Below are 21,291 nucleotides of genomic sequence, written 5' to 3'. Positions count from 1 at the left end.
TTTCTGAAAGGAAAGTTAGCATGATTCTTTTTTCACCAGGGCTATATTAAGTACATATGTCATGACTCCACTTTATTACAGTGAAGTTATGATTACATCAATATTGAGTTTTCTGGTCTGTCCTGACTGACTTACATTCTAGTTCATGTGCAAACATTCACTAGAAAATCCGAGCAATGTATTTTAAAACTTCTCCATAAAAGATGAAAGTACTTTCAGACTTACTTATGGACACAGTGTTTGGGGAGGGAGTTAATAGACAACAAGCTTGGGAGTTTTTTGCAGGACGCATCCGCTCCTACAGCATTCTCTAATGAAGAGTGAAGCTTAACCTTGGACACTGTAAAAGTCTGAGAAGTCACAAGAACACTAAGTATCACTCTAACTAGTGGGAAAACCCTGCCTGTAAAGCACGCAACAAAAACAACCTAACAAAGAGCAAGATACGAAAAAGGAAGAAATTCCAAATAGAAACATAGATCTAGATACCCTTCTTTCCTACTTCCTATTTCATATCCCTCAATCATTCTAAGTCTAACCCTGTCAGATAAATAAAGACTACAAAATCCAGATGAGGTCAAGAGATTGGAACCCTCTAATGATGGTCCTTTTGGTCACTATGAGGCCATCCCATCATCTGTGGCTCTAGTCAGGGAATCCTGGGATTCCCACACAGATAAGTTGAGCCTAGACTTCTAACAGATCCCTCTCCCCACCATCACTGGTCATCTCCATCAAGAACATTACCATAAGCCCTCCTGTGGGCCTTTACACAACCTTGTCTTCAATGCAGAACAACAATGGTAGGAACTGAAGGGAGACTGGGTCAACATACTCTGCCACTCGAGGAAGACTGGCCTTGAAATGAGTGCGGCCGAGAATGTTCCTGGCTATGACCATGGAATGAGAATCCAGATGGACAGGGATTCAGAAGTTACACAGGCTCCTGTGCTAAATTTAAACAGGCATGGGCCCTAGGTCAGATTGAGGAGGTTTACACTTAACAGTATTTATATACATTTCTCAAATTTGGGAGCCACTCTCTGTGCTTGTCTAGCTTTCTAGTCCTATTCCCAACTCTGAGGACATCTCCCCAGACAATGCCTTTAGCCCACCAGCATGCTACTTGTCGGGCTCTGGCAAAAATTGGTAAAGTCATGGGTCCATTGGAACATACCGAAAATGGACTTCCCATCTTCTTCCCATATGAACATCCTGAATTTCATCTGCTCTATTCTTACCTTTAGGTTCTTGATGATTACACAATTTTTTCTGCTTTATATCTTAATGCTTTTCAGCCACCACGTTGCAGATGCTACTATGACACCAACCTGACTTCCCTGGGCAAACGACCTCACCAATGTGTGCTGGAGCCCCACCTCCCCAGAGACCTACCCCACTAAAGAAAGACAGAAACAGGCTGGGAGTACGGATCCACCTGCTAACACCCAAATTCCAGCAGAGCAGAAATTACAGAAGCCAAACCTCCCACCTTCTGCTTGGTCTATACTCCCAGAGGGATAAAGAATAAGAAAGCTTCCAATGGAGGGGATGAGATGTGGAACTCTGGTGGTGGGAATTGTATGGAATTGTACCCCTCCTACCTCACAATCTCGTTTATCATTATTAAATCACTAAAAAGAAAAAGTTCAACAAATAGTTACTGGAGACTGCCATAGTATGCAATTAGAGTGACATTTAACATACAGTCTTCAGAAGGAGGACAGCTTCAATGAGTGGGGAGGACTTTAGATTGAAAAAAATGGGTGGTATCTTCTGGAGACACACCAATGTGAAGTTGACATAGTGTGGGGCTCCAGACCCATGAAGTATTCATTGATTCAGTAGAACAGTCAACAGTTAATGTTGGAGACATCATTCCTTTCAGAAATCATTATACAGGTGACAGGGAGTTAGAGGGAATAGAGAACAGGCTCAAAAAACTTAACCATTGACATAACTAACATTTTGAACACTCAATGGCCAACAGCATAAATCAAAATTTTGCCCCAAACACAGGTAAATCCTATAAGAGCCTTTCTTCTGAGCCAATAAACCAATTCAACCCATTGAAAATAAGTGAAATCATAGATCCTATGCTCTGAACATAAATGAACAAAAGAATGAGAGGTAAGAGTAAGGATGAAGACATAATTGAGGGCCCCTAAGAAGCCCTAACCACAGTTCTTACCAGACTTGTCACAGGAGGGTACAGTGCAATATTCCCACCTCACAGCAGGGTTGGTGGTGTAGCACCAGGGATAAGGAGATCCACTGGGGTTCCGGCAGTAGTTTTCAACCAGATTTCTGAAAGGAAAGTTAGCATGATTCTTTTTTCACCAGGGCTATATTAAGTACACATGTCATGACTCCACTTTATTACAGTGAAGTTATTATTACATCAATATTGAGTTTTCCGGTCTGTCCTGACTGACTTACATTCTAGTTCATGGGAATACAGATTCTGATCCAGTTAATTCTATGCAATCAAATGAACATAATAAGATCCCACAGAGTGGTGCTACTGATGCTTTTCTTAGCTAAATCTTGATGGTGCTCATGGGTGAAAGTAAGTTATTGGCTCTGTGCTGGAATTGTATTTTATGTTGAAAACACAGAAGATAATTTCTCCTTGTTCCTACTTCAGTGGGTCGGCGTTAAGTCACAGGAGAGTGTGTTCTTATCTTAGAAACAAATTCTCTACTAATTGGAATGTCTGGTGTGCAACAAGACAATTGTTAGGGCCAAAGCAACTCCAGAGATACTAAGTGGAGAGCTCTGACAGAGGACGCTGGAGTGAGCAAGTCATTCGTGGGGAAGCTGTGCTGCAGGTGAGGGGAATACACTCTATGGTGTAACAGTCTGGCACAACTAGTGCTGTTTCCTTTCCCTTCCCTAAGCTTGGACATTTGTTATCCCAGACGGCATGCGGGAAATTTCTCATGGTAACCACCTGGAAGTGCAAGGCAAAAGGATTCCTCCCTGCATATGTCAAAGGCGTGATAACTCATGCAGAACTCACTTGGAGGGATGCTTCTCTGGACTGAAACTGTGACTGTGAGGAGCTTGCTCACTCCAGCGCTGACAGGTGTATCCAGATGCAGTCCTGGAAATTCGACCGAGATAGTCCTCACCATTTCCTTTCATACACTGTTCTGTTGAGATGTGAGGCAGTGAGTGGTTATTTGAGCGAGGAAATAGAACTAACTTTGCCAAGGGTAGTAAGCTCAAATGCCCAGGGAACATCAATGAATTCAGGAAGCACCACCCACCTTCTGTATAAGAGTTCCCCAGAGTTGGGCATGTGAAGATGCTGATCTTCAGAAGTTGACAATTTTGGTCTAAGCTATAAAACCATGTTTAAGGAAGTTGTCCAGGGACAATGACCTCATGAGATGTTTCATCTCTTTCCCCTTGGGTATACAGGGATGTTTGTGTAGGATCAACATGTGATTCCTGACCCAAAGTCCAAGACCTTCACACATGTACTTATAAGTCAAGTGGCTTTTTAAAAAAGACAATGAATTTTAACCAAGCAGAGGGAACTTCCAAACCTCCTTTACGTAAAGGAAACCCAAGAAGGGCAGTGGAGAGACATGAATGGATGCTACCGCATCAGCGTGTCTTCCAGTGTGGTGGAGACTGGATCAAGTCTGGGTCACATGCATAGCAAAATATCCCGCTCAGCTGCTTGCCAGCACATAAAACCTTCTTTTGTAAAAACTATTTTTATGGCAGGAACAGCCATGCTCATCTCTGACACAAAAGACTTTAAATTAAATAAAGTAATAAAAGATAGGCAAGGCCATTACATAGTGATCAGAGAATCAATCAACCAATAAGATTTAACAGTTATTTACATCTATGCACCCAATGAGGGACCATCTAAGTACATCAAATGCCTATTGAAAGAGCTACAAAAATACATCAATAGTAATACAATAATAGTGGGAGACTTCAACACCCCACTCTCACACTTAGATCAACGAAGCAGAGAATCAACAAAGAAACAAGAGAAGTAAATGAAGAGCTGGACAGACTAGACCTCCTGGACATTTTTAGAGTTCTTCACCCCCCAAAACTGGCATACACATTCTTTTCAAATCCACACAGCACATCCTCAAGGATAGACCACATATTAGGCCACAAAATCAGTATCAACAGATTCAAGAACATTGAAATCATCTCAAGCATCTTCTCAGACTATAGTGGAGTAAAGCTAACACTCAACAACAAACAGAAAATTAGAGAAAGTCACAAAATTTGGAAACTCAACAACATACTGCTTAATAACTGCTGGGTCAAAGAGGTACTCAAGCAAAAAATTCAAATGTTCCTGGAAACAAATGAAAATGAAGACACAAATTATCAAAATATTTGGGACACAGCTAAAGCAGTACTGAGAGAGAAACTAATAGCCATACAAGCACACATTAGAGAACAAGAAAAAGCTCAAGTAGATGACCTTACTGCATGCCTTAAAGACTTAGAAGAGGAGGAACAAAGGAACCCTAAAGCAACCAGAAGGATGGAAATCACTAAAATTAGAGCAGAAGTAAACAACATTGAAAATAAGAGAACCATACGAAAGATCAGTGAAGCCAAATGTTGGTTCTTTGAAAATTTTTTTTAAAAATTGACAAACCCCTAGCCAGACTCACTAAAAAAAAAAAAAAAAAAAAAAAAAAAAAAAAAAATGGAGAAGACTCAAATAAATAGAATTGTAAACAATGGAGGCGATATCAAAACAGATGCCACAAAAATCCAAAAAATCATGTGAAGCATTTACAAACAACTATACACCACCAAGCTAGAGAATCTGAAAGAAATGGAAGAATTCCTAGAAACATATACCCTTCCAAAACTGAACCAAGAAGAACTACAAAACCTAAATGAACCAATCACAAAGAAATCAAAACAGTTCTTAAGAATCTTCCCAACAACAAAAATCCACGGCCAGATGACTTTACAAACGAATTCTACAAACCCTTCAGGAAACAGTTAACACCTATACTTCTAAAGCTTTCCCAAAGATCGAAGAAACAGGAACACTCCCTTCCACCTTCTATGAAGCTGACATCACCCTGATACCAAAAGCAAATAGGGACACAACAAAAAAGGAAAACTAAAGTTGAGAAAGAAGAGCATAAGGGGAAACTCAAAGCACGATCTTACTGAGACTGGAGCAGGGCCCCAAAATAAAAATCTCTGGGTGGAAGGCAAGAGTAGATAGATGTTCAGCTTCACTGGGGCAGTTGGTGGGGGAGGGGATCGGGACATAGTCCTTTGGTGGTGGGAATGGTACAGATGAACACTCCGATTAACTTGCAGTCTCATAAACCACTATTTAATTAATATGCGAGGGGGGAACTGATTGAATGTCTCAAACTCTTTAATGTACAAAACATAGGCTGAGTATATGCTCCTTCAGCCTAAGTACTTAAGACTTCAATTGTGTAATCAGACTGAATTTTAACAGTGGTCTCAAATTGTTAATACATTTCTAATAATGACTTTTTCTTTAAAATGTTGAGTCTCCTAAAAGCTTAGACCAGGGAAAACAGAAGCAACTGATGGCGTTACTTTATAAGACACAGCTATATATAGATAATGTTAAAGGACATAAATTATGGTGATGTACTGTATGATTCAGCAAATCCTAACAAAGTTAACCCAATTGCCAGATAATTTGATTATAGCAATAACTATCTATTGCCTTCTTAAACTCTAAGACAGCAGGAATCTCCCGCTTCCGCTATAGAACCTATATTTCCCTCAATCCTGGAACCTCTAGGGTGGGGCTCAGTTCCCTACATGCTTCTCTCAGTTCATACCAAATGACACAACCTAATCAATCTGTTGATCACAACCTAATCAATGCAATGAGTGCCACCTCAGCATGCTTCACTTCAGACTGTGTGCAGAGACAGCAGGCATGGAATGTCAATCCTTCAGCCTCATTACTTGGGTGAGACCTTTCCTTTCTCATAGGATTCTCTAATTCTATTTCAGGTGGTTCATTTCCTAGCAAAGCCCCAAAACCTAGATATAGACCAGGTTTCATGAGATAGAGCATATGTTCACATGTATCCATAAACTAGGGCAAAATATAGACCTGACAGCAAAAGTACATAATAGTCTGCAGTGAGTCAATAAATGAAGCAACAACAAGGGCAACAAAAGGGAATAAATAAATAAAATAAATATTAAAAAAAGAAAAAAAAAGAAATGAAGCAAGCAAGTAGAAAGACTAAAAAAAGACACCATCAAGTTCCCAATGAAATAGTTTCTACTTAGACACAGATACCTTCTTCACCTACTTCCCATGACACTTCCTTCAGTCACTCCAAAGCTAACCTTAGCAAAGTAAGGACTACAAAATCTGAATAAGGGCAAGAGACAGGCATATTTTCATGATGACTCAGCTGGGGCCCTAGTTGGGGAGTTCTGAGATCCCCACACAAACATGATGGGCCTAGACCTCGAATAAATCCCTTCTCCGTTGTCACTGGTCATTTCCATCAGGAACAACACAATGAACCCCTTTGTGGCCCCCCCATAGGACCTTGCCCTCAATGTGGATCAACAACAGTAGAGAATATTCCACCCTCCGAAGGGAGGCTGGACAACATACTCTATGCTACACCTGAGGAAGATGGGTCCTGAAATTGGGGCAGCTGGGAATGTTTCCACTTATGACCACAAAATGCAAACTCAGACCTATAGGGATGCAGAGGTCACACAGGCTCCTAAGCTGAATATGGGCCCCAGATCAAATCAATGGGGTTTACAGTCAACAATATTTATACACCTTTCCCATATTAGGGAGCTACTCTCTTCCCTAATCAAGCTTTCTAGCCCTTTTTCCAGCCATGACATCATCTCCCCAAACAATAACTTGGGTCCACCTACATATCAGATGTCAGGCTCAGGAAGAACTAGTATAGTCATGGGCCCTTTGGAATATAACTAAAATAGACCTACTAGCTATTTTAAAAACGGAGACCCCCAAATCTTCATCTGCACTATTCCAGCCTTTAGGTTCCTGATTAGTCAAAAATTTGTTTGGCTTTATATGTTAATTCTCTTTTCAGGCACCAGGTTCCAGATGCTAACATGACACCAACTGGACTTCCCTGGGCAGATGACCCCACCAATGTGTCCTGGAGCCCCGCTTCCCCAGAGCCCTGCCTCACTAGGGAAAGAGAGAGACAGGCTGGGAGTATGTATTGACTTGCCAATGCCCATGTTGAGCAGGGAAGCAATTACAGAAGCCAGACCTTCCACCTTCTGCACCTCATAATGACCCTGGGTCCATCCTCTCAGAAAGATAAGAATAGGAAAGCTATCAGGGAAGGGGATGGAGTATGGAGTTTTGGTGGTAGGAACTGTGTGGAGTTGTTCCCCTCTAATCCTATGGTTTTTGTCAAAGTTTCCTTTTTATAAATAAAAATTTAAAAATATATATTTGTTATTAATAGTTTGTTACAGGATTATGAGGTTACAATGTATAGTTCCATACTACATCCACCACCAAAGTTCCATATAACCTTCTTCAGTGGAGACAAAGTCTTAACACTTTATATTGTAAAAGATTAAAAAGTCACAAAACCTTAATTATAATTTACTTATTAAATTTTGCAAATAAGAAATTCTTCTGATCAAAATACTGCTCATTTCAGGCTTATGGTGACACAGGGGAGTAATCCTGGGACTTCTAAGTCTTGGGCTAGAAATCCTGTTATGCAATTTCATTGTACTGGGTCTCGAAAACTCACTGAATGGTCTCTCTAGATAGGTACAGTCTTGTCGGAAGGCAGGTGGTAGTGCAGCGGGTTAAGCACACGTGGCGCAAAGCACAAGGACTGGCGTAAGGATCCCGGTTTGAGCCCCCGGCTCCCCACCTGCAGGGGAGTCGCTTCACAGGCGGTGAAGCAGGTCTGCTGGTGTCTGTCTTTCTCTCCCCCTCTCTGTCTTCCCCTCCTCTCTCCATTTCTCTCTGTCCTATCCAACAACGACCACATCAATAACAACAACAATAATAACTACAACAATAAAATAATAAGGGAAACAAAAGGGAATAAATAAATAACCATAAAAGTATTTTTAAAAATGTTTTTAAAAATTAATAAAAAAAGAAAGAGAAGGCCAAGCCATAAAAAAAAATGAGCATCTATATCAATATATATAGTTGTACCGGTTTTCCTGTTTATCACAAGGGCAATGTGAAACATCTACTATCTAGTTACTCCTCCTCACCACCAGGAGTGCAGCTCTTCTCCTGAGGCACTCAGGCAGCTCTCTGCCCCCCAGTGTCAGTACAGGGCTTCCTCGCTGCTGTTCCAGCCCCCTTGCTGCTGTTCCAGTGGAGACCCACCGTTGCAAGTTGGTAAGGCTTAATTTCTCCCTTCGGTGGTCTTTTTGTTGACAAAACTCAGACCAGATGTGGTGTTTCAACTGGCAGACTGCCGGACTGCTATCAGCCACTCCCAAGTAGGTACAGACTTGTAGCCCCAGGAATCTCTTCTTACGTCCCTCTGTCCATGAGGCACAATGTATTCACACTCACCTGTGGCTTTGTGGATTCCTTGAGTGACCTTAGTCTTATATTGTTGCTTTCTCAGGTCACCCTCTTTGCTATTACTAGTTGAGTTAGAAAGTGCACCTATAGACAATAAAAACATCGCCAAAAACATGGAATACATTAGAACACTCAAGACAAGTTTAGAATAATAGCATTGAAATATCTTAAATCCGGGAGTCGAGTGTAGCACAGCAGGTTAAGCACATGTGGTGCAAAGCGTAAGGACTGCTATAAGGATCCCGGTTCGAGACCCCAGCTCCCCACCTGCAGGGGGGTCGCTTCATAGTCGGTGAAGCAGGTCTGCAGGTGTCTGTCTTTCTCTCCCCCTCAGTCTTCTCCTCTCTCCATTTCTCTCTGTCCTATCCAACAACAACAGCAACAACAATGATAAACAACAAGGGCCACAAAAGGGAAAATAAATAAATACATATATTAAAAAAAAGAAATATCTTACATCCATAACATCAATAAGTGCCAATGGTCTGAATTTTCCCATTAGAAGGCAGAGACATAACAACAGGCAGAGACATAACAACAACGAAACTACATACCAATCTATCTGATGAACATAGATATTAAAATATTGAACAAAACCCTAGGCAATCAGCTACAACAGTGTATTAAAAATATTGTATATCCATGTACCCATAAGTTAGGGGGAAATAGATACTTTAAACCAAAAGCACACAATCGTTTGCAGTGAGTCAATAAATACAGCAAGCAAGTAGAAAGACTAAAGAAGACCCCATAAAGTGCCTAATCAAATAGTTTCTACTTAGACCTAGATACTGTCCTCACCTACTTCCTATTCCACTTCCTCACTTACTCCAGAGCTAACCCAGTCAGACAAAGTAAGGACTACAAAAGCTGGATAAGGTCAAGAGACCTGCACACTTTAATGATGGCTCTTCGGTCACTACCAGGCCACCCATCACCTTAGGCCCTAGTCAGGGAGTCCTGGGATTCCCACACAGACATGATGGGCCTAAAGATCTAACAGATTCATCTCACCACTGTCATTGGGCATCTCCATTAGGAACAACATAATGGACCCCTTTGTGGGCCCCTATAGGACCTTGCCCTCAATGTGGATCAACAATGGTAGGCAAGGTTCCATTCTTTGAAGGGAGGTTGGACAACTTACTCTACCTACTACCTGAGGAAGATGGGTCCTGAAATTAGTGCAGCCTGGAACGTTCCTACTCATGACCACAGAATGTGAGCTTTGACCTACAGGGATGATGAGGCCACATAGGCTCCTGTGCTGAATATGGGACCAAGATCAAAACAATGGGGTTCATAGTCAACAATATTTATATACTTTTCCCATATTTGGGAGCTACTCTCTTCCCTAACCCAGCTTTCTAGTCCTTTTTCCAACTATGACACCATCTCCCCAGACAATATCTTGGGTCCACCTGCATGTGAGCTGTCAGATCCAGGCAAAAACTAGTAAAGTCATGGGCCCCTTGGAATATGACTAAAATAGACCTACTAGCTTTTTCCAGAACAGAGACCCCAAATCTTCATCTGCTATATTCTTGCCTTTAGGTTCCTAACTAGTCAACAATTTGTTGTGATTTATATATGAACTCTTTTTGAGCCACCAGGTTCCAGATGCTACCATGATGCCAACCTGACTTCCCTGGGCAGACAACCCCACCACTGTATCCTGGGACCTTGCCTCCCCCAGAGCCCTGCCCCACTAGGGAAAGATAGAAAACCCTATCAATTTGATCTTGACCCCATATTCAGCATAGGAGCCTATGTGGCCACGGCATCCCTGTAGGTCTGAACTCACATTCTGCAAACAGACTTTCATGCCTAAGGCTCCAAAGTCCCAGGTTCAATCCCCCACATCACCATAAGTCAGAGCTGAGCAGTGTTCTGGTATAAAAAAAAAAATTTTTTTAAGAAGTGAAAGACTTGTATACCCAAAATTGTGAGTCATTATTTAAGGAAGGATACAAAGAAGTAAGATATCCTATGTTCATGAATTTAAAGAGTTAACATAATCAAAATCAATATTTTACCCAGAGCCATATTCATACTTAATGCAATCTTCATTAGGATTCCACCAAGTTTTTAACAGACTAGAAAAAACATATGAATGCTTATCTGGATCTAGAATATATCTAGACTCACCAAAGAAATCTTGAGAAAAAAGAACAGAACTGAAGGCATCACAATCCCAGATTACAAGCTATATTATATGGCCATTGTAAGCAAAACTGCCTGGTATTAGAATAAAAGTACACATACTAACTAGTGGCATATGAATGAGAACAAAGAAATAATCCCCCACACACACACACACCTATGGACATCTAATTTTTGACAAGTAGGCCGAAACTATTAAATGGAGAAAGGAGTCTCTTCAACAAATGGTGTTAGGAAAATTGGATTGAAACATGCAGACGAATGGAACATTCCACCACACACAAAACTAAACTCCAAAAGAATGTTAGACCAGAAACTATCAAATACTTAGAGGAAAATATTGGCAGAACTCTATTCCATCTAAATTTTATAGGCATCTTCAATGATTCAAATCCCATGGCAAGGAAGACAAAAACAAAAATAAAATAATGGGACTATATCAATTGAAAAGTTCTGCACAGCAAAAGAAACCATCACCAAAACAAAGAGACTCCTTACAGAATGGGAGAAGATCTTTAATGCCATACATCAGACGAAAGGCTAATAACCTAAATCTATAAAGAGGTCACCAAACTCAGTACAACAACAACAAAAATAAATGGCTCCACCCCAAAATGGAGAGAGGATATGAACATAATCTTCACAACAGAAGAAATCCAAAAGGTCAGAAGACAGGAAAAAGATGTTCCAAGTCATTGATTGTCAGAGAAATGCAAATAAAGACAACAGTGAAATACTATTTTACCCCATAAGAATGTCATAAGAACGTCATATATCATATATCATATGTCATATTCTTACCCCATAAGAAGCAACAACAAATGCTGGAGATATTGTGGGGGCAATGGAACCCTTCTGCACTGCTGGTGGGAATATAAATTGGTGCAACCCTTGTGAAGAGCAGACTGGAGAACTCTTAGAAGGGTAGGAATGTCTTGAGAGGAAAATCTACAGTGGGTAGAGGGACTAGAGAAAAATAGTGTGAGGCAGAGAAAGAGAGAAAGAGAGAGAGGGAGAGAGAGAGAGAGAGACCCCTGCAGCCCTGCTCCAACACTCAGGAAGCTTCACCCCTGCAGGTGGGGACCAGGGGAGTGGAGTGGAGTGGAGTGGAGTGGAGTGGAGTGGAGTGGAGTGGAGTGGAGTGGAGTGGAGTGGAGTGGAGTGGAGTGGGGTGGGGTAGGGTAGAGTGTTGGTATGCATGAGACCCCTTCTGTTTCATTTGGTTTAAATCCCCCCTGCTTAACACTATTCTATTTACATAACCACTTCATTCTATTTACATAACCACTGTTAACAAGTTCCACCCTCCCTCCAGGGCATTTGTGGTTCAGTGATAGGATTCTCGCCTAATCTGCCCCCTCTTTGTCACACTCTGATTTTCACCAGTCACTTTTCTCTCCACCCTCTCTATGTCACATCCTGTTTCCACCCTACTTGGCAAGTATATATAAAGACAGCATTGTGAGTTTTACAGTACTTTAACTTGAGTTTAGCTTAGCCTGTCTTAGATTGTGCTGCGTCCTGCATGAATAAAGAGATACTGCCTACAGCTCAAAAAAAAAAAAAAGAAGAAAGAAGGGTAGGAATGGGGAGTAGGGTGGTAGCACAGCCAATTAAGCGCACATGGCGCAAAGCACAAGGACCTGCATAAGGATCCCGGTTCAAGCCCCAGCTCACCACCTGCAGGGGAGTCACTTCACAGGTGGTGAAACAGGTCTGCAGGTGTCTGTCTTTCTCTCCCCCTCTCTGTCTTCCCCTCCTCTCTCCATTTATCTCTGTCCTATCCAACAACAACAACATCAGTAACAACAACAATAATAACTACAACAATAAAACAACAAGGACAACAAAAGGGAATAAATAAATAAAATAAATATTAAAAAAATATTTAAAAACTATTGTATTTACTGTTGAATATAAAACATTAATTCCCCAATAAAGAAATAAATTTTTAAAAAGGGAATAAACAAATATTTTTTAAAAAGAAGGGAAGGAATAGAGTTTCCCTATGACGTGGAAATTCCTATCCTAGGGATACATCCTAAAGAGTCAAACACACCCATCCAAAATGACCTGTGTATGCCTATGTTCATAGTAGCACAACCTGTAATAGCTAAAACCTGAAAGCAACCTAGGAGTCCAATAACAGATAAGTGCCTGAGAAACTTGTGGCTTTTATACACAATGGAATACTATTCAGCTGGTAAAAACAATGAATTCTTCTTCATATCATCTTGGATGGAGCTTGAAGGAATCATGTGAAGTGAGATCAGCCAGAAAGAGTAAGATACATATGGGATGATCTCACTTAAGGACAGAAGTTGAGAAATAAAAACAGAAAGAGAAACACAGAGCAGAACTTGAACTGGGTTTGGTATCTTGCACCAAAGTATAGGACTCTGGGGGGGTCAGAGGGCTTTCAGGTCCTGGGGCTGATGGTGGAGAAGGACCTGCGCTGGGGATAAGAATGAATATCTAGTAGAAAACAGAAATGTTACACATGTAACAACAACTGCATTTACTGTAAATCATTAACCCGCCGCCAATAAAATTTGTTTTTATTTTTTTATTTATTTATTTTTTTATTCTTTTTTTTTTTTTTTCCCTCCTCCAGGGTTATTGCTGGGCTCGGTGCCTGCACCATGAATCCACCGCTCCTGGAGGCCATTTTTTTTCCCCCTTTTGTTGCCCTTGTTGACGCAATTCGTTGTTGGCTAGGACAGAGAGAAATGGAGAGAGGAGGGGAAGACAGTGAAGGGGAGAGAAAGACAGACACCTGCAGACCTGCTTCACCGCCTGTGAAGCGACTCCCCTGCGGGTGGGGAGCCGGGGGCTCGAACCGGGATCCTTACGCCGGTCCCTGCGCTTTGCGCCACATGCGCTTAACCCACTGCGCCACCGCCCGACCCCCCTAAAATTTGTTTTTAAAAAAGAAATAGATGTCGCACAGTTAATATAGGATCAATCATCTTGTTTCTAATACGTTCACTAGAACCAGTGACATTAAACCATGGATATAGGAGACCAGGCCATGCCGATCTAAGGAGAGAAATAGTGGACAACCTCTTCAAACAGCATTCTGAGGTAAACCTTACAGTGGTACATGCTGCACAGATCTCAGAGGCAATCCTCTATTCTTGCTACGTGACCTAAAGGTGAATATTTTCTGCGAAAGAGCTCTCTGAAGAAAGCTCTCAGCGCGCGTGCTGTGAAAGCCACTAGTTACTCCTGACATTCTCCCAGACTAGATTAGAGGAAGGGACTGACACACATCAAAAGGACAAATAATCACATAATTGGGTGACAAATCCAGATTCCTGAGGAAGTGGGTCAAAAATTACTATATAAAAACATCCCAATTAATGTGCTTGATGTTCCAGTCCCTAGATGGTTCCAAGGTTCTTTGCCTAAGTGTTTCAACTCCCTCCCCTCCTTCAGACCCCAGAGAGCTGGGCTCTCCACATAGAGGACACCAAGGGACATGGAGCACTAACTCCTTGTGCTAAGTGACCTCTCTGAACCATTTCCCTACAATACTAGAAGACACACTCATATCCAAAACACATGGATGACCCCAGACGATCCTCTCCTGAACCCAGAAGCCAACTCGCCTACTGAAAATCTGTGAAATCATACAACACATGCTCTTACCAGAACAGAATGAGAGTATCAGCAAAGCTACTAGCAGGTGATCCCACAGATTGAGCAAAGCAAATACAGCAGCGGGGCTCTCAGGAAGCTCTCATCCTAGTTCTTACCAGAAGCTTCACAGGGTGGTATGGTGCAGTATTCCCGCCTCACGGCAGGGTTTGTTGTAAAGCACCACGGGGCATGAGATCCATCAGGGTTACGGCAGTAGTTTCTAACCAGATCTCTGAAAAAAAAAAAAAAATGAGCCTTAGTCAGAGCCTCCACATAAGCTAAGTTAACTGGAAATGTCTTTGATTCTTCCACTTTATGACGACACCACTAGTACAGCCGATGTTGGGGAGCTTGTCACACCTTACTTTTGGTATGTTGGTTCACAGTGACACTGGATTCCAGCCCAAGCAAAACCAGATAATTATACCAAATGAACTCAGCTGAATCTTAATTAAAAAGAGTAAGACTACAAAAGCATTAACACAACAACATCACTAATGCTTCTCTTGTATAAACACTGAAACACATCCTCAGTGCTATCGATTCAAGAAAATAAGCCTTACACTGTGTGTTGGACTCTCTACTTCTGTTGTAAAGACAACTCACCAAAACGAATATTATCTAATTGCTCCAATGCTTATGCTTCCCAGTCATAGAAGTGTGTGTTCTACTCCTAGAATTAAAATTTTCTTAAACTATAGTGTGAATTTAGCGGCAACTTTTCCAGTCTGGTGACTGAGTTAGAACAACCATTGGGTATACCTTGTTAGGGAAGGCTGGGCAAAGTGGGCATTGTTAGCTGATGTCACGAGCATAGGACAGAAGTCTAGCACAGGACATGAACTCAGAAGGGCCTGTGGGTGGCCGAAGTTAAAAAACAAGATTAGAAAAGAAAACACAAGTCGAACCTGAAATGGAATTGGAGTATTACACCAAAGTAAAAGACTCTGGGGTGGGTGGGTGGGTGGGGAGAATACAGGTCCATGAAAAATGATGAATGAAATAGTGGGGGTTGTATTGCTAAATGGGAATCTGGGGAATGTTATGCATGTAAAAAAAAAAAAAAGAAGTAGAAACGCAAAGCAGAAATTGACTGAGTTTGGAGTATGGCACCAAAGTAAGAAAGCAGAAGTATACTAGAGTTTGCAGTGAGTACCTCCCTAATACTTCCTCTCCACTTTTCCAAGCTTTGGGTCCATGATTGCTCAACAATTTGTTTGGCTTTGTATGTTAACTCTCTTTTCAGTCACCAGGTTCCAGGTGTCATCAGGATGCCGGCCAGACTTCCCTGGATTGAAGACCCCACCAATGTGTCCTGGAGCTCAGCTTCCCCAGAGACACACCTTACTAGGGAAAGAGAGAGGCAGACTGGGAGTATGGACCGACCAGTCAACGCCCATGTTCAGCGAGGAAGCAATTACAGAAGCCAGACCTTCTACCTTCTGCAACCCTCAATGACCCTGGGTCCATGCTCCCAGAGGGATAGAGAATGGGAAAGCTATCAGGGGAGGGGGTGGGATATGGAGATTGGGCGGTGGGAATTGTGTGGAGTTGTACCCCTCCTACCCTATGGTTTTGTTAATTAATCCTTTCTTAAATAAAATAAAAAAAAAAAAAAGAAAGAGAGTGAAAAGCTAAAAAAAAAAAAAATTAAAAAAAAAAAAAAAGAAGGGCCTGTGGGTGTGAGAGCTCGCTGAAGGGAGCGTCTGGCTGAAGTCCGGCTCTTTGGCTGGTCCCTCTGTTACTGGTCTTGCTGGTACTTACACCCTTGTCTCAGGGCTGGGCAGCTTTCTCGCTTCCTAGTTCTTATCATGGTTACGTACCTAATAAATCTGCCACTCTGATAACCCCCAACACAAGCTCCTAGGAGTCTTTTTTTTTTTCCTATGCCAACCACCAGTGACTGAGTAAAGAGATCCAGAAGAGAGTACTAGGTAGATAAGTCTATAAGTCTCAGAAGAAGCTGATGCTGTTGCTTGAGAATCCCACTGTCTCTCCCAGTTTGAGCAAGCTCAGTGACCTATCTCCCTCATCTGAGAAGAGACAGGCTGTGATCCAGGGATGTCATTTTCCCACGATAACTGAAAAGAAGTACAAATTAGTGGGGTTTCCTCTGCATAGTCACAGAGGAGGAAAGAGAACTGTGTGACTTACTTGGAGAGATGCTTTACTGGGTTGAAACTGTGATGATGAGGGTTATTTCCACTCCAGTTTTGACAGGTAAGCCCAGAAGTGGTCACGGACACTATCCCTTTATAGTTTTCTCCATTTCCCTCCAGACATTGATGGGCTGGGTGAGAAGTTGGCGAGTTTTGTTTTTTTTTTTAATGAGGAAAAGAAAGCACATTACAAACTTTGTGAAAGACAGAAAGCACAGATGCCCTGGAAGAGGGGTGGATGTGGAAGCATCGGTCTGTCTACTCTACAATAGCTTCTAAGTTCTGTGTACTTGGAAACTGTTGACATTCTCCAGAAATTGTCTTCTTAGGTGCAAGCCTTCAAAACCGTCTTAAGAAAACCCTCTGGGTACAAGAACCACTGTTACTCTTCTCGTTCAGCTGGTCACATATGACAATGGTTAGCTTGTGATTTTACCCCAAAGTTCTAAGTTATTTATTTTTGTATTATGTTTATTTATTTATTGGATAGAGACATCCAGAAATCAAGAGGGAAGAGGGTGATAGAGAGGGAAAGAGACAGAGAGACATCTGCAACACTGATTCACCACTTGCTAAATTTTCCCCCTGCAGGTGGGGACCCAGGGCTCTAACCTGGGTCCTTACACACTGCAACATGTATGCTCAACCAGGTGCGCCACCACCCAGCCCCCTAAGTTCTTACTACACATCTACCTATGATCTATTTTCCATTTTGATAAACCAATTCTTGACTAAGTGCATGTGACTGGATGACTCTTAGTACCCCCCTTCCTTAACACCAAGCCACAGACACTTCCTCAAATACAGGCACAGAGTCCAAGAACAGACAGTAAAAAGTGTCTCTGAGAAAAAGCATGTGCTCTCAGGAATCAAGCCATTCTTGACAAGAGGTTAGATTTATTTTATTATCTTTTTTTAACCAGAGTGGCGCCTCCTCTGGCTCACAGTGGTATCTGAGATGCAGCCTGGAGCCTAAGAACCTCGGTCAGGGAAGCCTATTGTATAAACTGACGCTCTGACCCCCTGGACCCAGAAGGCTAGATATTAAGAAGAGTTTCTGATGCTCGGGAAGGAAGAGACATTCTAAGCCACTGCAGTCCCACACATAATATTGGTAGTGAAAGGACAGATGCAGCTTCATGTTGACAACTGCACGATTCTTACCATCAAAATATGGAGGCGGTCTAAATGCTTATGAAAAGATGACAGGATAGAGAGTTTGTGGAATACAGTCAATACAAAATGACCACGCAGTTTTTAAAAGATGCTATCTGGGGGGACTGGGTGGTGACACACTCAGCTGAACACATACATTACAATGCTCAAGGACCAGGGTTCAAGCCTCCAGTCCCCACCTGCCGATGAGAAGCTTTACAGTGTAAAATAGTGCTGAAGGTGTCTCTGTCTCTCTTCCTCCCTGTCTTCTCCTTCTCTCTCAATTTGTCTCTGTCTTGTGAAATAAAACGGGTTAGGAAAATGGGACCCAGTAGTGGTGAATTTGTTATGAGGGTTCTGAGTCCCAGTAATAACCCTGGTGGCAATGAGAAAATTCAAAAAATTGAAAAAGTAAATAAATATGTGGGACTTTATTTTTTCTGAAAAAAATCATGAAAGGAGAGGTTATTATGTTATATGTAATAAGTATGAAAAAATGCTATTGGCTAGTTTCACTCATATATGGAATATAGTTTATTAATCCAAGCAAACGGAAATGTCAGGAAAGTACTAACCAAACTATGGGGGTTATTGGAACAAAGGTTGATGGCACAGCAACTTTTGTGGCGGGCTCAGTGACGTGTGTGTGTGTGTGTGTGTGTGTGTGTGTGTGCGCGCATGCGTGTGTGTGTGTGTGTGTGTGTGTGTGTGTAGCTGTGAGTCTAGACCCTTACAATCCTACAACTTTGTAAATTAATGTTAAATCAGTAATAGTAAAAAGTTCTAAGACTAAGTTTTCAGCAGAGCGGACTCAAGAACTGGCAGTGGTAAAATAACCGTGGTTATTTCACAGCTAACAGGAAATCTTTGCAGGCTGCTTTGCAGCGGGCATACACTCTGCTATAAAGAGATGAACACCCAGGGCCGAGGAGAGAGCCCAACGGCAGCGCGGCTGACACGCGCGCCTGAAGCTTGGGAAGGTCCCAGTTTCTGTGACAGCACCATGAGAAGTCACAGCTACGTAGTGCTCTGGTTTCTTTCTCTGTGTATCTCTCATTAAATTACATATATATGCAAAAAAGCAAATATTTACTGTGACTTGCATTTTATTTTTCTCCACTGTTTTTGTTGGTTGATAAACCAGCAGGGTTTAATGTAACCAAGTACCTCTATATCACCTTGAAAATGAACAATTGCTCAACTATTCAGACTAAGAATACAGGCAACCCCATTTTTCTGGTTAACTATTTACAAATGGCCTTTCAAAATAATAGAAGTTTTTAAGGACACCATCAGAATATTTATAATCTGGCGGAGAGTGGAGAATTCTCTAGAACTCAGCCTTAATTCACCTTATATAAGAATAACTTCACAGGTAAGAGCAGTATCCTCTGCACCTTGATTTCAAGAAGGGCAGAGACGCACACAGGTATAGACACAGACATATTAGATGCAAATATAGATCAATACTGTGGTGAGTAAGGTTCCGTCACAGACCACAGCTGTGTGAAATGAAAAAAAAAGATGAGCTGCCGGTAGAAACAACCCTAAAAGTATTTATTTTAAAAAGCTTATTTGGGGCTTTTGGCTGAGAAAGAGTAACTTGTATTTATAAACTTCTGTCCATAATACTTACATCAGGATATTTCTTGTTATTTATAACACCTAGAAAACTGCATTATTCTTGTCAGTGGCCATAGTAACAGGCCATGAAGAGACATTAGGAGGTTTTTTTTTTTTATTTTACTTCATTTTATTGAATAGAGACAGAGAGAAATCCTGAGGAGGTGGTAGAGTGAGAGAGCTATCTGCAGCACTACTTCACCACTCATGAAGCTTTTCCCTACAGGTGGGGACCGAGGGGGGTTGGAACCTGAGACCTTTCACAAGGTAACTTGTGCACTTAATCAGCTGCACCAGTGCCCAGCCCATAGCAGGCAACGTTAAAAGGGGTGTGCATTCCCCTCAGTCTTCATCCTGATTGGACATGCTCACACATCTAAGATAAATGCACTTTCCACAGGAATTCAGGTTGTCTCCTTTCCTAAACAATGAAACCTACGTTCCAGGATTTCAAGGGCACTATGGAAAAGGAACTGCATCAAAAACAGAACTTCAGACTTAGAAGGACAGATAGACCACAAGTCAAACGTGAGTTAAAATCTCAAAAAGGAAAGGATTCTGGGGAGGGAGGGAAGGAGGGAGGGTAGACAAAAACACTGGGGGCCTGTCACATAATGATATTGTATGTCTGTGTCTATGATCGCACTGTAAAACACTAACCCTTTTAATATATATATACATATATATTTTTAAGAGCTCAAAAATGTGAATAAGGACTCTGTCCTCATCCACATGTGACAGAGGATTAAAATCAATTTTTTGTTTGTTTATTTTTGTATTTTTTTAGTCCAATGGTGAAGATTCAATGACCAAATCACCTTCCAGAACAAGAAAGCAGGTCACAGACTACATATATTCCATCTTATTTTATATTATAGAATAAATATCTTGTTTTCAGTGTTACAGAGTGAGAATTGATTTTGTATATGCAATAAACTCATTTTTCCATGGAGAAAATTAAGCCATACAGGGGAAGTAATAATTCATGTTGCCTTATGTCAAAGGTTTCTCCACCCAGAATTTCATTCTCCTGTACCATAGGCCCTCCAACCTCTGATCTGATAAATTAAAGATATAAAAGGGAGAAAAGGAAGTCTGCAGAGGAGAAAGGGTGATGTGAAAAGAAGAGGAAGAAGAAGAAGAAGAAGAGGAGGAGGAGGAGGCGGAGGAGGAGGAGGAGGAGGAAGGGGAAGGGGGTGAAGGAGAAGAAGGAGAAAAGGAAGAAAGAGAAAGAAAGAAAGAAAGAAAGAAAGAAAGAAAGAAAGAAAGAAAGGAGAAAGAAGAAGGAGAAGGGGAAGAAGAACAGGAGGAGGAGAAAAAAGTGAGGAGAGGACCAGAAAGTGAGTCAAAGGAAACTGATGCACTCACCTCTCTTTTCATAAAACATGACATCACTCATATTGACCACCTGGGCAGTCCTGCTGTTTTCAGCCATGAGAACACACTGTTGTTTTGCACTATGATAGTGAAATGACCTGCAGGGGAGGAAAAGGAGAGAAAACAGTACACGGATTTTCCTTCCTCTGAGGAAAGCACAGTTGACATTTAAAGAAGAGACTAGACTGATTGTAGCTAATTCGTTGGACTAATTGTTGGATCAAGGAGAGAAGAATTGGGGGAAAGTAATAGGGGGTAGGATCTACTTAACAGGTCAGTGTCAGTGTCAGTGCCTGCTTCTTCAGACCACAGCAACACATGGAAGACACACATGGGAACAGGTTTCCAACAGAAGAGAGAGAAAGTCAGCCTCCTGCAACGAGTACCACCTCAGCATGCTTCACTTCAGACTGTGGCCAGAAACATCAGGTGTTTAATGCCAACCCTACAGCCTCATTACTCGGGTGAGACCTTTCCTTTCATAGGATTTTCTAATTCCATTCCAGGTGGTTCACTTCCTAACAAAGTCCCAAAACCTAGATAGAGACCAAGTCCCATGAGATAGGGCATATGTTCACATGTATCCATAAA

General features: G+C 41.6%; 1 protein-coding gene across 1 annotated transcript in view; it reads right to left on the bottom strand.

Annotated features, from left to right (window-relative positions):
- The window catches only part of PLG (plasminogen), a 115,276-nt gene that overhangs the window by 88,901 nt on the left and 5,084 nt on the right, over positions 1-21,291 (bottom strand). The window contains exons 3-8 of the mRNA XM_060205117.1: positions 20,692-20,798; positions 16,541-16,676; positions 14,503-14,618; positions 8,570-8,665; positions 3,023-3,155; positions 2,192-2,307 (exon numbers count right to left, since the gene is read on the bottom strand). Coding sequence (XP_060061100.1) covers positions 2,192-2,307; positions 3,023-3,155; positions 8,570-8,665; positions 14,503-14,618; positions 16,541-16,676; positions 20,692-20,798 — 704 coding nt within the window. The remainder of the gene's footprint in view (positions 1-2,191; positions 2,308-3,022; positions 3,156-8,569; positions 8,666-14,502; positions 14,619-16,540; positions 16,677-20,691; positions 20,799-21,291) is intronic.

Source organism: Erinaceus europaeus, chromosome 13 (assembly GCF_950295315.1).
Source record: "Erinaceus europaeus chromosome 13, mEriEur2.1, whole genome shotgun sequence".
NCBI lineage: Eukaryota > Metazoa > Chordata > Mammalia > Eulipotyphla > Erinaceidae > Erinaceus > Erinaceus europaeus.
The sequence above is the reverse complement of the archived record's forward strand: the minus strand, read 5'-3'. Positions and strand labels throughout refer to the sequence as shown.